General features: G+C 46.0%; 1 protein-coding gene across 1 annotated transcript in view; it reads left to right on the plus strand.

The window, feature by feature from the left end:
- The first annotated feature begins 2,643 nt into the window (after positions 1-2,643).
- Positions 2,644-15,855, plus strand: part of LOC106570615 (pumilio homolog 1-like) — a 59,791-nt gene continuing 46,579 nt past the window's right edge. The window contains 7 exon segments of the mRNA XM_045693715.1: positions 2,644-2,656; positions 3,378-3,532; positions 5,074-5,250; positions 6,920-6,988; positions 7,650-7,755; positions 7,875-8,065; positions 10,648-10,814. Of these exon segments, the coding sequence (XP_045549671.1) occupies positions 2,644-2,656; positions 3,378-3,532; positions 5,074-5,250; positions 6,920-6,988; positions 7,650-7,755; positions 7,875-8,065; positions 10,648-10,814 (878 nt within the window).

Raw genomic sequence — 15,855 nt, forward strand, 5'->3', positions numbered from 1 at the left:
GACTCATTCATAACTAGAGTGCAGAGGCCTGCCTGCCGCCCCGCCATAGATGGAACCCCATCTGTGCAAAGCCCCATCACTCAATCCCATATGGAATCTGTTTTTTTGTCAATATAGCCAAGCAGCACACTGAACATCCCCTGTGCTGTTTCCTGCTTGGGAATCTTGAGACAGAACAATATGTCCTCGTGAATAGCATCCCCCGAAATGTATAGAGAACAAAAGTCAATGCATGGGAGTTTTTGAGTTGTTCAATCAGTTTCCTCTTGATTGCTAGCAATACAATAAATGATTTGTTTAACAGTGTTATCTATAATTTATAATTTATCTATAATTCATCTATAATTTAGCCCAAACAACTACCTCTTCCCCTACGGTATTTATTTATTTATTTATTTTGCTCCTTTGCACCCCATTATTTCTATTTCTACTTTGCACTTTCTTCCACTACATATCTACCATTCCAGTGTTTTACTTGCTATATTGTATTTACTTCGCCACCATGGCCTTTTTTGCCTTTACCTCCCTTATCTCACCTCATTTGCTCACTTTGTATATAGACTTATTTTTCTTCTGTATTATTGACTGTATGTTTGTTTTACTCCATGTGTAACTCTGTGTTGTTGTATGTGTCAAACTGCTTTGCTTTATCTTGGCCAGGTCGCAGTTGTAAATGAGAACTTGTTCTCAACTTGCCGACTTGGTTAAATAAAGGTGAAATAAATAAATATAAATACAAATCTGATAAAGGTATTGATGTGAGTTTCTGTGCCTCTGCCTCCCCACATGTTGTTTTCACCATATCAATAGGGCCCGGTAATATCAACGTCTCTGCAATAGTTCATAGTGTAGTGGGGATTCACCATGGGAATGATTCAATAGTGTGTGGTTTCATAGTGTAGTGGGGATTCACCATGGGAAGGATTCCATAGTGTGGTTTCATAGTGTAGTGGGGATTCACCATGGGAATGATTCAATAGTGTGGTTTCATAGTGTAGTGGGGATTCACCATGGGGATGATTCAATAGTGTGGTTTCATAGTGTAGTGGGGATTCACCATGGGAATGATTCAATAGTGTGGTTTCATAGTGTAGTGGGGATTCACCATGGGAATGATTCAATAGTGTGGTTTCATAGTGTAGTGGGGATTCACCATGGGAATGATTCAATAGTGTGGTTTCATAGTGTAGTGGGGATTCACCATGGGAATGATTCCATAGTGTGGTTTCATAGTGGGGATTCACCATGGGAATGATTCAATAGTGTGGTTTCATAGTGTAGTGGGGATTCACCATGGGAATGATTCCATAGTGCGTGGTTTCATAGTGTAGTGGGGATTCACCATGGGAATGATTCAATAGTGTGGTTTCATAGTGTAGTGGGGATTCACCATGGGAATGATTCCATAGTGCGTGGTTTCATAGTGTAGTTGCGGAGGCCGAGGCGGGCCCGTTGCCGAGGCGGGCCCGTTGCCGAGGCGGGCCCGTTGCCGAGGCCGTGGGGATGGCGCAGTCTAAAGAAGGGGAATGTGGCTGCACAATGCATCTCTCTCCAGAATGTGCTCTCTCCTGCCAATTAATGCACATTCATTGTTTCATAAATTGTTTTGATTGTTCGTGTATATCAATTCCCCATTACACATATCACCAGTAGTACATTTTAAAGTTAAATTCCTATAATTTCTAATCTACAATGTTTGTTTGGTTACGGTAATGTCTGATATATGCGTTCAATATTATTATTCCAGTCTCTTTACCGTTCTCATTTTCTGAGTGAGTGGACACATGGTTTGCGGAGTACACAACCTATGCTACACCTGTGAGGATCAAGTTTTGCTTTATTTCATTACATTTACGAGTTTTGTCAATGTAGTTGTTGTCTTGATTACGCATATAAGTTGGCCTATAGGCTACCTGGTCTGCATGAAAAAGTAGACATAAATATTCCCATTTGGGGATTTGATAGTATTTCTGATTGGCTCAATGCACCACCACTAATGACCTGTGGAGCTTCTCAAAGTAATGTTTTCTTCACCTCAAACAGCAAGTTAACAGCCTGTTTTTACTTCCGTTGAGAATGACAATAGTTCCTTTTAATATATTTGAAAAATCTTTCCAGCTCTCTCCCTTTCGAAAACCACTCAGCATGAAAGGGAAAAATGTAATGCTCTGATTCAGTGGAAACGTCATTAAATAGGCCTACCTGATTACTTCTTATCTCTTGCGCAAATAGCCTATAGCTGTGTCTGTCCCGAGCTCACTGGCAGGCAACTCTCAGGGCCCAGAATATGTTATACAATGTTGCAAGGAGCTTCAGGCCAGACTTCAGGCCAGACCCAAGTTAATAGTTGCTACAATGTTTAAAGTTCATTGCAGGCCATGCTTAGCCAATGTGATTTTTTTTTGGGGTGGATATTAATTTCTTCCTGCAGGCTGCAATGTTTTTATTTGTTGGTTTTATAGGCTATTTTTACATTTGTGGCAATGACAAAGTACATTTTTAGGTTTATCATTTTAATTTAGATTTAGATTAGAATTTTGATTAACCACACGACAATGATTTTGAGATACGAAGATGTTATTATGAGTTAAATGTAATTGTTCCACGAAAATTTGAATTTTGAAAACCATAACTGGCACGCAGATGGGTAGAAATGGTGAGATAAATGGTCATTCCACACGTGAAAGGTTGCAGACTCCTCGTGTAGCCTATTACCGCCAACTTCAGGAGAGTAAGGACAGAATCTGCAAAAGCCAGCAGGAGGAGGATGGTCGGGTCAGGTTAAGGTTTCATATTCTGGTTATCTTGATCTCTGGCTCCCTCTTGAGTCATTGGTGTCTTATTTCAGCAAACAATGAGCTTAAAGAATCAGACAAGCTCAATGCATATACAGTTGATTTTATTAAAACACATTGGGTGTGTCTATATTGAAAAATACACGTAAAAAAAATTCTACCAATCGATTGGTCGAATGAACAGACGACTTTCGGTCTACCGAGATTTGTTTTAGTCGAGGACAGCCCTTATGTATGTGTGTGTGTATAGATATAGATAGATGGAATTAGGATTTTAGGAAGCCAAATAGGCTTCCACTTGTACAGTGTCTCAAACATCACTAACCAAATGTGGAACTGGTGTTTTCAGTAGCTCTTTAAGAAATATGCTTTCGGAGTATATTTGGAGGGCTGTTTTAAGCACAATCCATGACGTTATTTTTTTTCAGCTACAATAATAAAAATATTGGCAGATGTATTGGTTATGTGTTTCCACTCTAAAATCTGAATCGGATAAAAAAAAATCCCGTATATCAGTCAGGCTCTGTGTAACTAACGGTGTGTGTGTGTGTGTGTGTCTTCCCCAGGCCCTGGTGGAATGAGCAGCGTGTGTGTTGAAGGGTAAATCAGTGCTCTGGCAGGACTCGTTCAGCCCCCACCTCAGAACTTCAACTCCCAGCATGCCGGTGGTGCTGAGCAGCGGAGGACATGCACCCCCGGCCGGACAGACCCCACATGCCCCGCCAACAAGCCAGCCGGTAAGGGATGGAGACAAGGGAATACAATTAACACCTGCCAAATGCGGGTAGATTTTGGCATTGGCGGGTATGATGTGTATTTCACCAGGGCTCCACAGGACCAGCATTTCACTGGCATTTGTGAATAAAAAAAGTAGTCAAGTGTGATCACATTTTAAAGTAAAATAAATGCTGCAGTAGCTGTTTTCAAAGTATTTCTGATGTTTTTTGTTTCATAGCTCAAATAACTCCGACTCCTGTATAGCCTATTCCACCTCGCGCTACAGCTGCCTGTTCCACCTCGCGCTACAGCTGCCTGTTCCACCTCGCGCTACAGCTGCCTGTTCCACCTCGCGCTACAGCTGCCTGTTCCACCTCGCGCTACAGCTGCCTGTTCCACCTCGCGCTACAGCTGCCTGTTCCACCTCGCGCTACAGCTGCCTGTTCCACCTCGCGCTACAGCTGCCTGTTCCACCTCGCGCTACAGCTGCCTGTTCCACCTCGCGCTACAGCTGCCTGTTCCACCTCGCGCTACAGCTGCCTGTTCCACCTCGCGCTACAGCTGCCTGTTCCACCTCGCGCTACAGCTGCCTGTTCCACCTCGCGCTACAGCTGCCTGTTCCACCTCGCGCTACAGCTGCCTGTTCCACATCGCGCTACAGCTGCCTGTTCCACCTCGCGCTACAGCTGCCTGTTCCACCTCGCGCTACAGCTGCCTGTTCCACCTCGCGCTACAGCTGCCTGTTCCACCTCGCGCTACAGCTGCCTGTTCCACCTCGCGCTACAGCTGCCTGTTCCAACTCGCGCTACAGCTGCCTGTTCCAACTCGCGCTACAGCTGCCTGTTCCACCTCGCGCTACAGCTGCCTGTTCCACCTCGCGCTACAGCTGCCTGTTCCACCTCGCGCTACAGCTGCCTGTTCCACCTCGCGCTACAGCTGCCTGTTCCACCTCGCGCTACAGCTGCCTGTTCCACCTCGCGCTACAGCTGCCTGTTCCACCTCGCGCTACAGCTGCCTGTTCCACCTCGCGCTACAGCTGCCTGGTGCTTCATCTTTTTATTGTTTTGTATGTTTGAGTTTCGACTGCTAGGAAAGAGAGAAGACAACGTCTCTGATAGTCAGACTCGCAGGTAAAAACGACTCGTCGTGCTACCACGGTAACCTCCCGCCCTTAAAGAGACAGGTGAAGATTTGTCTCATCTGTGATATTTTAGGATTAAATGACTCGGGTCACAAAAAATGAAATTTAACAATTACAAAGCATGCTCATCAGTTTTTTTTGTGTGTGTTTTGTTGGTGTCATTTTGGCGGGGGGGGAAATATTTTGGCAGATTTATAAAAAATAAAAATTTATATTAAAAAAATATATATAAAATAATAATAAATATATATTATAATAATCTGAGTGGCTGGTAGATGTTTAAATCTGTCATGTCAGACTGCAGTACACGGCACACAGACTGCAGTACACGGCACACAGACTGACAGATGTACAGAGAAATGTATGGTTTTTTTTGGAGCAAAGGTGGTAGCGGAGATGTGAGCTGTGTGTGTGTTGCAGGGCGTGGCGGGTACGGGGCGGTCTCAGGATGATGCCATGGTGAATTACTTCTTCCAACGGCAGCACGAAGAGCAGCCTGGCAAACACCGCTGGCCCGCTGGGGAGAACAAACACCGCTGGCCCGCTGGGGAGAACAAACACCGCTGGCCCGCTGGGGAGAACATCCACGACAGCCAGGTACTAGGGGAGGGGGTGTAAAATCAGAAGATGGTATTGGTTTCAGTTTATAGACCTAGTCTGTACTGACAGTCTCTCTTTTTCTCTGTGTGTAACCTTGCCCCTCTCTCTGAAGGTGCAGTGTAGGGGGGTGTTATTCTAACCTGGTCTCTCTGTAGGGGGGGTGTTATTCTAACCTGGTCTCTCTGTAGGGGGGTGTTATTCTAACCTGGTCTCTCTGTAGGGGGGTGTTATTCTAACCTGGTCTCTCTGTAGGGGGGGTGTTATTCTAACCTGGTCTCTCTGTAGGGGGGTGTTATTTTAACCTGGTCTCTCTGTAGGGGGGGTGTTATTCTAACCTGGTCTCTCTGTAGGGGGGGGGGTGTTATTCTAACCTGGTCTCTCTGTAGGGGGGGGGGGTGTTATTCTAACCTGGTCTGTCTGTAGGGGGGGGGTGTTATTCTAACCTGGTCTCTCTGTGTAGGGGTGGTGTTATTCTAACCTGGTCTCTCTGTGTAGGGGGGGTGTTATTCTAACCTGGTCTCTCTGTGTAGGGGGGTGTTATTCTAACCTGGTCTGTCTGTAGGGGGGTGTTATTCTAACCTGGTCTCTCTGTGTAGGGGGGTGTTATTCTAACCTGGTCTCTCTGTGTAGGGGGGTGTTATTCTAACCTGGTCTCTCTCTGTAGGGGGGGTGTTATTCTAACCTGGTCTCTCTGTGTAGAGGGGGTGTTATTCTAACCTGGTCTCTCTGTAGGGGGGGGTGTTATTTTAACCTGGTCTCTCTGTAGGGGGGTGTTATTCTAACCTGGTCTCTCTGTAGGGGGGGGTGTTATTCTAACCTGGTCTCTCTGTGTAGGGGGGTGTTATTTTAACCTGGTCTCTCTGTAGGGGGGGTGTTATTCTAACCTGGTCTCTCTGTGTAGAGGGGGTGTTATTCTAACCTGGTCTCTCTGTGTAGGGGGGTGTTATTCTAACCTGGTCTCTCTGTAGGGGGGGGGGTGTTATTCTAACCTGGTCTCTCTGTAGGGGGGGTGTTATTCTAACCTGGTCTCTCTGTGTAGGTGGGGTGTTATTCTAACCTGGTCTCTCTGTGTAGGGGGGGTGTTATTCTAACCTGGTCTCTCTGTGTAGGGGGGGTGTTATTTTAACCTGGTCTCTCTGTAGGGGGGGGGGGTGTTATTCTAACCTGGTCTCTCTGTAGGGGGGGGGTGTTATTCTAACCTGGTCTCTCTGTGTAGGGGGGGTGTTATTCTAACCTGGTCTCTCTGTGTAGGGGGGTGTTATTCTAACCTGGTCTCTCTGTGTAGAGGGGGTGTTATTTTAACCTGGTCTCTCTGTAGGGGGGGTGTTATTCTAACCTGGTCTCTCTGTAGGGGGGGTGTTATTCTAACCTGGTCTCTCTGTGTAGGGGGGGTGTTATTCTAACCTGGTCTCTCTGTGTAGGGGGGGTGTTATTCTAACCTGGTCTCTCTGTGTAGAGGGGGTGTTATTCTAACCTGGTCTCTCTGTGTAGGGGGGGTGTTATTTTAACCTGGTCTCTCTGTAGGGGGGGGGTGTTATTCTAACCTGGTCTCTCTGTGTAGGTGGGGTGTTATTCTAACCTGGTCTCTCTGTGTAGGGGGGGTGTTATTCTAACCTGGTCTCTCTGTGTAGGGGGGGTGTTATTTTAACCTGGTCTCTCTGTGTAGGTGCGGTCGATGGATGAGCTGAACTATGACTTCCAGGCTCTGGCTTTAGAGGGGCGTGCCATGGGAGAGGTAAGGGGTCAGAGGTTACAGGTCAAGTAGTTAGAGGACCATAGACACTCAGGCTACTGAAGGCCATGTGGTTGTGGTAGGAAGAGTACTGTAGCCCAGAATAAAGTAAATCCTGCTGCTATATTTAGTCTATCTGTGGAAAACACCCTGACATTTCTCTCCCTCTTTCACTTCTCTCTCTCAATTTTATTTTTGTTGCTCTTTCTCTTTCTGTCTCTCTCTTTCTCTCCCCTTCCCCCTCTCTCTTTCTCTCCCCTTCCCCCTCTCTCTTTCTCTCCCCTTCCCCCTCTCTCTTTCTCTCCCCTTCCCCCTCTCTCTTTCTCTCCCCTTCCCCCTCTCTCTTTCTCTCCCCTTCCCCTCTCTCTTTCTCTCCCCTTCCCCCCTCTCTCTTTCTCTCCCCTTCCGCCTCTCTCTTTCTCTCCCCTTCCGCCTCTCTCTTTCTCTCCCCTTCCGCCTCTCTCTTTCTCTCCCCTTCCGCCTCTCTCTTTCTCTCCCCTTCCCCCTCTCTCTTTCTCTCCCCTTCCGCCTCTCTCTTTCTCTCCCCTTCCGCCTCTCTCTTTCTCTCCCCTTCCCCCTCTCTCTTTCTCTCCCCTTCCCCCTCTCTCTTTCTCTCCCCTTCCCCCTCTCTCTTTCTCTCCCCTTCCCCCTCTCCTTTTTACAGCAGCTTCTGACAGGTAAGAAGTTTTGGGAGAGTGACGAAGCTGGAAAAGATGGACCAAAAGGGATCTTCCTGGACCAGTGGAGGGACAGCGCATGGGGGGCCACAGGTAAGACCGAGCGTGAGCCCAGCCCCTGGATTGATACACCAAGTCTTGAGTACCCAGTCGAATGCGTGTTTTTGGCAGTTTGACAATCGGTCTCTTTTTCCTTCTTTCTCCTCTACCAGACCACTCGATGTCTCAGCCAATCATGGTGTCTCGTCGGCCGGGCGGGGGTTTCCATGGCGGCGGGGAGGTGGGCGGGTCAGTGATGTCACCGCGGTCAGAGAGCGGGGGGTTGGGAGTCAGTATGGTAGAATACGTCCTCTCCTCTTCTCCCGCCGAGAAACTGGACTCCTGCCTCCATAAGGGACCTTTCGTAAGTAGCTTTACACTGCCATCATTCAATACATATCTCTACATGGATCACCTTCACCACTGGCAACCTGGACTCCTCGCTGCACTGGGTTATACTGCATACGTGGTCTCGTTTAGAGCTCTCTCTGTCTCTCTATGTCTCTCTATGTCTCTCTCTGTCTCTCTCTCTCTCTGTCTCTCTATGTCTCTCTATGTCTCTCTCTGTCTCTCTGTCTCTCTCTCTCTCTCTCTCTCTCTCTCTGTGCCCCTCGCTCTCTCTCTCAATTCAATTCGCTTTATTGGCATAACGTAACAATATACATATTGCCAAAGCTTATTTTGGATATTTACAATATAAAAATAAATAAAAATGAGAATAAAAAATTGTCAACGGGACAACAGTAACAACAGTAACCAAGGGTCAAAATAACCACACATTGAACAATAACAATAATCATACAGTAGAGGACATGTGCAGGTTGATTGGTCTGTCAGACACTGTCCCTCATCTTATAGCAGGCAGCAATGTAGTGCGCTGCCAACCCACAGCTCTCTGCGTCCTCCCCCAGCAGGACGGGTAGCCTGTCCTCATCAGAGAGGTCTTTGAAACCTTGAATAAGGGTTTCACATTTGGGGAAATGACACTCTCTAATTGTTTTATATTTTTGACATTTTGTCAGGAAATGCAGCTCCGTCTCAGGTTCTGCTGTTGTGCAGTGGCTGCACAGCCTTTCCTCTACAGGGAGCCAGGTTTTCCTGTGTCTACCCTTCTCAATGTTAAGGCTGTGCTCACTGAGCCTGTACTTTGTCAAGGTTTTTCTAAGGTTTTGATCAGTAACCATGGTCTAATAGTTTGCCATGATGTACTGTCGATTTAGGGCCAGATAGCACTGCATTTTGCTTTGTGCTTGTGTTTCCCTATAAGTAATGTAGTTTTGTTTTGACTGTGTTGTAATTTGGTTTGATCTGATTGATTGGATGTTCTGGTCCTGAGGCTTCAGTGTGTTAGTAGAACAGGTTAGTGAACTCAGGACCAGCTGGATGAGGGTCCTGAGGCTTCAGTGTGTTAGTAGAACAGGTTTGTGAACTCAGCCCCAGGACCAGCTGGATGAGGGTCCTGAGGCTTCAGTGTGTTAGTAGAACAGGTTAGTGAACTCAGCCCCAGGACCAGCTGGATGAGGGTCCTGAGGCTTCAGTGTGTTAGTAGAACAGGTTTGTGAACTCAGCCCCAGGACCAGCTGGATGAGGGTCCTGAGGCTTCAGTGTGTTAGTAGAACAGGTTAGTGAACTCAGGACCAGCTGGATGAGGGTCCTGAGGCTTCAGTGTGTTAGTAGAACAGGTTAGTGAACTCAGCCCCAGGACCAGCTGGATGAGGGTCCTGAGGCTTCAGTGTGTTAGTAGAACAGGTTTGTGAACTCAGCCCCAGGACCAGCTGGATGAGGGTCCTGAGGCTTCAGTGTGTTAGTAGAACAGGTTAGTGAACTCAGTCCCAGGACCAGCTGGATGAGGGTCCTGAGGCTTCAGTGTGTTAGTAGAGCAGGTTTGTGAACTCAGCTCTCTCTCTCTCTCTGTGTCTCTGTCTCGTTTGTCTCTCTCTGTGTCTCTGGATCTCCTGCTCTTACCTCTATATATTACTGTCACTTTATTGATCAATGTGTCAATCACAATGTTCTCAATCTGTCGTCCAACTTTTATTTATGCGTCTTTCGCTCCCTCCCCTCCCCCCTCCCCTCTTTCTTTCGCTCTCTCTCTTTCTTTCCCTCCATCCCTCTCTCTCTTTCTTTCCCTCCATCCCTCTCTTTCTTTCTTTCCCTCCATCCCTCTCTCTTTTTCTTTCCCTCCATCCCTCTCTCTGTCTCCCTCCATCCCTCTCTCTGTCTCCCTCCATCCCTCCCTCTCTGTCTCCCTCCATCCCTCTCTCTCTCTGTCTCCCTCCATCCCTCTCTCTCTCTGTCTCCCTCCATCCCTCTCTCTCTCTGTCTCCCTCCCTCCATCCCTCTCTCTCTCTGTCTCCCTCCCTCCATCCCTCTCTCTCTCTGTCTCCCTCCCTCATCCCTCTCTCTCTCTCTGTCTCCCTCCCTCCCTCCCTCTCTCTCTCTCTGTCTCCCTCCCTCCCTCATCCCTCTCTCTCTCTGTCTCCCTCCCTCCCTCCCTCCCTCTCTCTCTCTGTCTCCCTCCCTCCCTCCCTCCCTCTCTCTCTCTCTCTGTCTCCCTCCCTCCATCCCTCTCTCTCTCTCTCTGTCTCCCTCCCTCATCCCTCTCTCTCTCTGTCTCCCTCCCTCATCCCTCTCTCTCTCTGTCTCCCTCCATCCCTCTCTCTCTCTGTCTCCCTCCCTCCATCCCTCTCTCTCTCTGTCTCCCTCCCTCCATCCCTCTCTCTCTCTGTCTCCCTCCCTCCATCCCTCTCTCTCTCTGTCTCCCTCCCTCCCTCCCTCTCTCTCTCTGTCTCCCTCCCTCCCTCCCTCTCTCTCTCTGTCTCCCTCCCTCCCTCCCTCCCTCTCTCTCTCTGTCTCCCTCCCTCCCTCCCTCTCTCTCTCTGTCTCCCTCCCTCCATCCCTCTCTCTCTGTCTCCCTCCCTCCATCCCTCTCTCTCTCTGTCTCAGGGTCCAAGGAATGGAGAGGTGGAGGAGGAGAAGAGGGAGAAACCAAAGGCTCTGTTTGAAGGAGAGAAAGTCAAGGAGATGGTAGAGGGTGACGTCATCAGTGATGTCATTAACCCCAACGGGCACCCTGTGCAGAACGGCCTGGACGTGGACGTCAAAGAGTACAGGTAAAACACACACACACACACACACACACACACACACACACACACACACCTCTTCTGTGTACAAAACATTAGGAACACCTGCTTTTTCCATGACAGACTGACCAGGTGAATCCAGGTGAAAGCTATGACCCGTTATTGATGTAACTTGTTTAATCCACTTCAATCAGTGTAACTGAAGGGGAGGAGACGGGTTAAAGAAGGATCTTTAAGCTTGAGACAATTGAGACATGGATTGTGTATGTGTGTCATTCAGAGGGTGAATGAGCAAGACTAAAGATGTAGGTGCCTTTGAACGGGGTACGGTAGTAGGTGACAGACCGGTTTGTGTCAAGAACTCAACCCCCCGCCTATGGTGTGGCCAGGAAGGAAGGAAGATGGCAGACTGAACGACGTTATGTAGAGCACCTCAAGATAAAAACATAATATTCAATATCGCTAAGTTAGACTAAAATATTAGCACTTCACAATCAGGTGGGTGATAACCTTCAATCTGGATAATAACACAAAACAAATCTTAAGACCAGAGACATTTATCGCCAGATATCACAAAAACAAGCAACACCCAAACACGACGGAGAGTCAGACAAGGGAACCGATTTCAAAACGAAAACGTGACTCTTCTACAGACACAGAAGATTTAATCTTTTCACCACCGGGAATGGTAAAGGTCGAAACTCATCTGTTAAAAAAAATCAATATATGACAAACTGGGTATACTTGAATTAGTCAGTAAGGATATAAAAGAGTTGGAGGCCTCGAGATGAGTGATGAAAAAACTGCTACATTGGAGAAGGAAAACACACAAGCTAAAAGGGACAGTCAATAAGATTGAAACCGAAGTGAATGAAATTAAAAAGGAGAACATCGTTCCGAGAGAATCTGGTACTAACAGGTATCCTTACTGGACATACAGACTAGAACCATGAGAGAATCTGGTACTAACAGGTATCCTTACTGGACATACAGACTAGATCCATGAGAGAATCTGGTACTAACAGGTATCCTTACTGGACATACAGACTAGAACCATGAGAGAATCTGGTACTAACAGGTATCCTTACTGGACATACAGACTAGAACCATGAGAGAATCTGGTACTAACAGGTATCCTTACTGGACATACAGACTAGAACCATGAGAGAATCTGGTACTAACAGGTATCCTTACTGGACATACAGACTAGAACCATGAGAGAATCTGGTACTAACAGGTATCCTTACTGGACATACAGACTAGAACCATGAGAGAATCTGGTACTAACAGGTATCCTTACTGGACATACAGACTAGAACCATGAGAGAGAATCTGGTACTAACAGGTATCCTTACTGGACATACAGACTAGAACCATGAGAGAATCTGGTACTAACAGGTATCCTTACTGGACATACAGACTAGAACCATGAGAGAATCTGGTACTAACAGGTATCCTTACTGGACATGCAGACTAGAACCATGAGAGAATCTGGTACTAACAGGTATCCTTACTGGACATACAGACTAGAACCATGAGAGAATCTGGTACTAACAGGTATCCTTACTGGACATACAGACTAGATCCATGAGAGAATCTGGTACTAACAGGTATCCTTACTGGACATACAGACTAGAACCATGAGAGAATCTGGTACTAACAGGTATCCTTACTGGACATACAGACTAGAACCATGAGAGAATCTGGTACTAACAGGTATCCTTACTGGACATACAGACTAGAACCATGAGAGAGAATCTGGTACTAACAGGTATCCTTACTGGACATACAGACTAGAACCATGAGAGAGAATCTGGTACTAACAGGTATCCAGAAGAAAGAAGGAGAAGTTCTGTAGTTAGAGAGTTCCTCCTGACAGCGCTTCAGATTCCACGCCAAGCTATCGACAAAATCCAACTCCAACGTGTACACCGCTTCAGACAGAGAGGCCAGAGGTATGAACGCCCAATCGTTGCCAAATTTTCTTGATTTAAAGATAAAATAATGGTTAAAAGCCTGGGTAAAAGACTTGCTGGGACCAAAATTGGCATGAATGATCAGTTCCTGAAGGAAATTGCAGAACGGCTAAGGTTCTGTATCCAATTTTCAAAGAAAATAGATTAAAGGGGAAAGGAGTAGCTCTCGTCGTTGATAAACTATATATCGATAACCAGTTGTTCAGAGACACAGACTACTCCATGGCTATTAAAAACATTAAGTTATTATAGGAAAATAATGAAACACCATTCTAGCCCGGTTATGGATTGTAACAATACAATTCAAAAAAAAAAAATAGCTTTTGTATATATCTTCACATACAACTAATTGGAACACACAAGCACTAATTCAACATGGTGGAGATAAAAACTCAGTAAACAGAAGGAACAGTACGTGTGTTTATCTTTTTATTTTATTTGTTAAGTTTGGGAAATGTGAGTGAGGTAGTAATGAAATGGTTGCATATCCCAGAACCAATGTATTGCTGAGAGCAGGGGGGGGGTATGAGAGGGCTTTCAATGTTGTTCAGATGATGGATGTACTTTATAATGAATTATACGTCTAATTTATTTATTGTCCTATCATAGTGGAACAGTTTTAAAGTAAATTATTCATTTCATTTATTTATTGTTCTATCATGGGGATCTACATTTTTTAAATAAATTATATGTAATTATTTATTTATGATCTTAATGGAACGGTCCACAACCCTAGACACCCACCTGAACGACCCAGATACTAAGGACACAACCCAATACCCTGGACACCCACCTGAACGACCCAGATACTAAGGACACAACCCAATACCCTAGACACCCACCTGAACGACCCAGATACTAAGGACGCAACCCAATACCCTGGACACCCACCTGAACGACCCAGATACTAAGGACACAACCCTATACCCTAGACACCCACCTGAACGACCCAGATACTAAGGACACAACCCTATACCCTGGACACCCACCTGAACGACCCAGATACTAAGGAGAAGTCCCTAACTGTTTTATGTGCCTGCTGTAAGCGGTCTGTATGCAGCCAAAATGCAGTCAGAGACCAAGAGCAGCACTGCCCCCTCAAGATTCTGAGCCAAAGCCCCCTTAAGGGAGAGCATAATACACAAGGAAATTCTCAAAGCTGCTAATGATGACCTTGTACCTAGCCGGTGGGGTGCCCCCAACCAGGCAGTGGCAGTGCTGGCAACACTAGCTACAGTAACCCATGGGGATGGGGGTCACACTCGGACATTCAGAGAGGAGGTATATTATTGTGGCCCTGGTGGCACAAAATCATAAGTCTGACTGCATGGAGATGCTTGGGAATATGGTCAATACGGGGGACCGTGTTGTAGGTGTTTCGGGGGAAAGGGGTACATTTGACCTCCATCTAGGACGTGACAATGGTTAATAAAATCTCTCCATTTCTGCCCATTTTTTTTGCACGGTCTTGCAGGCCTTCTCATACAGCTGCAACTGTAAGTGCATTTGTAAATCAAGAGCTTTCTTGAGTTGGGCTCTGGGATGGTGCAACTGTTGAGAATGTGAGCTTATGGTTGTTGTGTGGGGGAAAGGGTTGAGTGTGTGTGGGTGTATGTGTGTATCCCACAAATGTTGTGAAGGACTTAAAGATGTTCGGGACAATAGAGGATGATCCACAGCTATATATAATACAAATCGAGGTGAGGGCGATGGAAATGCATACGGAGGTTGATCTACTTCTGTTCTGTAAATGGCACTGTGTGCTCTTTTCCCAGGATGGATCCCAGTCTGTTCAGGGCTATGGGATACGGGGGGTCGGGGGTGGTCTGCCGGGCATTGGGATGACAACCCAACTAGGGATGAGGAAGGCTTTTAGTGGGTGGAATAGTTGGGACCAATTGGAGGTTTACTTAGTAGCAATGCAAATATCATGGAACAGCTATATAGACACTCAATCATCATGTTACTATATAATGGTACGTTTATAAGCATATATTTTCATAAATAGAATTGAAAGTTGCGTCTCATTAACCTGTTGAGGGTAGGGGGCAGTATTTTCACGGCCGGATAAAAAAACATACCAAATTTAATCTGGTTACTACTCCTGCCCAGTAACTAGAATATGCATATAATTGTTTGATTTGGATAGAAAACACTCTAAAGTTTCTAAAACTGTTTGAATGGTGTCTGTGAGTATAACAGAACTCATATGGCAGGTTGAGACCGAGTCTGCGTCTCTCACATGGGTAGGCAGACCATTCCATAAAAATGGAGCTCTATAGGAGGAAGCCCTGCCTCCAGCTGTTTGCTTAGAAATTCTAGGGGCAGTTAGGAGGCCTGCGTCTTGTGACCGTAGCGTCCGTGTAGGTATGTACGACAGGACCAAATCGGAAAGATAGGTAGGAGAAAGCCCATGTAATGCTTTGTAGATTAGCAGTAAAACCTTGAAATCAGCCCTTGCCTTAACAGGAAGCCAGTGTAGAGAGGCTAGCACTGGAGTAATATCATCAAATGTTTTGGTTCTAGTCAAGATTCTAGCAGCCGTATTTAGCACTAACTGAAGTTTATTTAGTGCTTTATCCGGGTAGCCGGAAAGTAGAGCATTGCAGTAGTCCAGCCTAGAAGTAACAAAAGCATGGATTAATTTTTCTGCATCATTTTTGGACAGAAAGTTTCAGATTTTTGCAATGTTACGTAGATGGAAAAAAGCTGTCCTTGAAACAGTCTTGATATGTTCTTCAAAAGAGAGATCAGGGTCCAGAGTAACGCCGAGGTCCTTCACAGTTTTATTTGAGACGACTGTAGAACCATCAAAATTAATTGTCAGATTCAACAGAAGATCTCTTTGTTTCTTGGGACCTAGAACAAGCATCTCTGTTTTGTCCGAGTTTAAAAGTAGAACGTTTGCAGCCATCCACTTCCTTATGTCTGAAACACAGGCTTCCAGGGTGGGCAATTTTGGGGCTTCACCATGTTTCATTGAAATGTACAGCTGTCTGTCATCCGCATAGCATTGAAAGTTAACATTATGTTTTCGAATAACATCCACCAAGAGGTAAAATATATAGTGAAAACAATAGTGGTCCTATCAA

This window comes from Salmo salar, chromosome ssa14 (assembly GCF_905237065.1).
Source record: "Salmo salar chromosome ssa14, Ssal_v3.1, whole genome shotgun sequence".
Taxonomy (NCBI): Eukaryota; Metazoa; Chordata; class Actinopteri; order Salmoniformes; family Salmonidae; genus Salmo; species Salmo salar.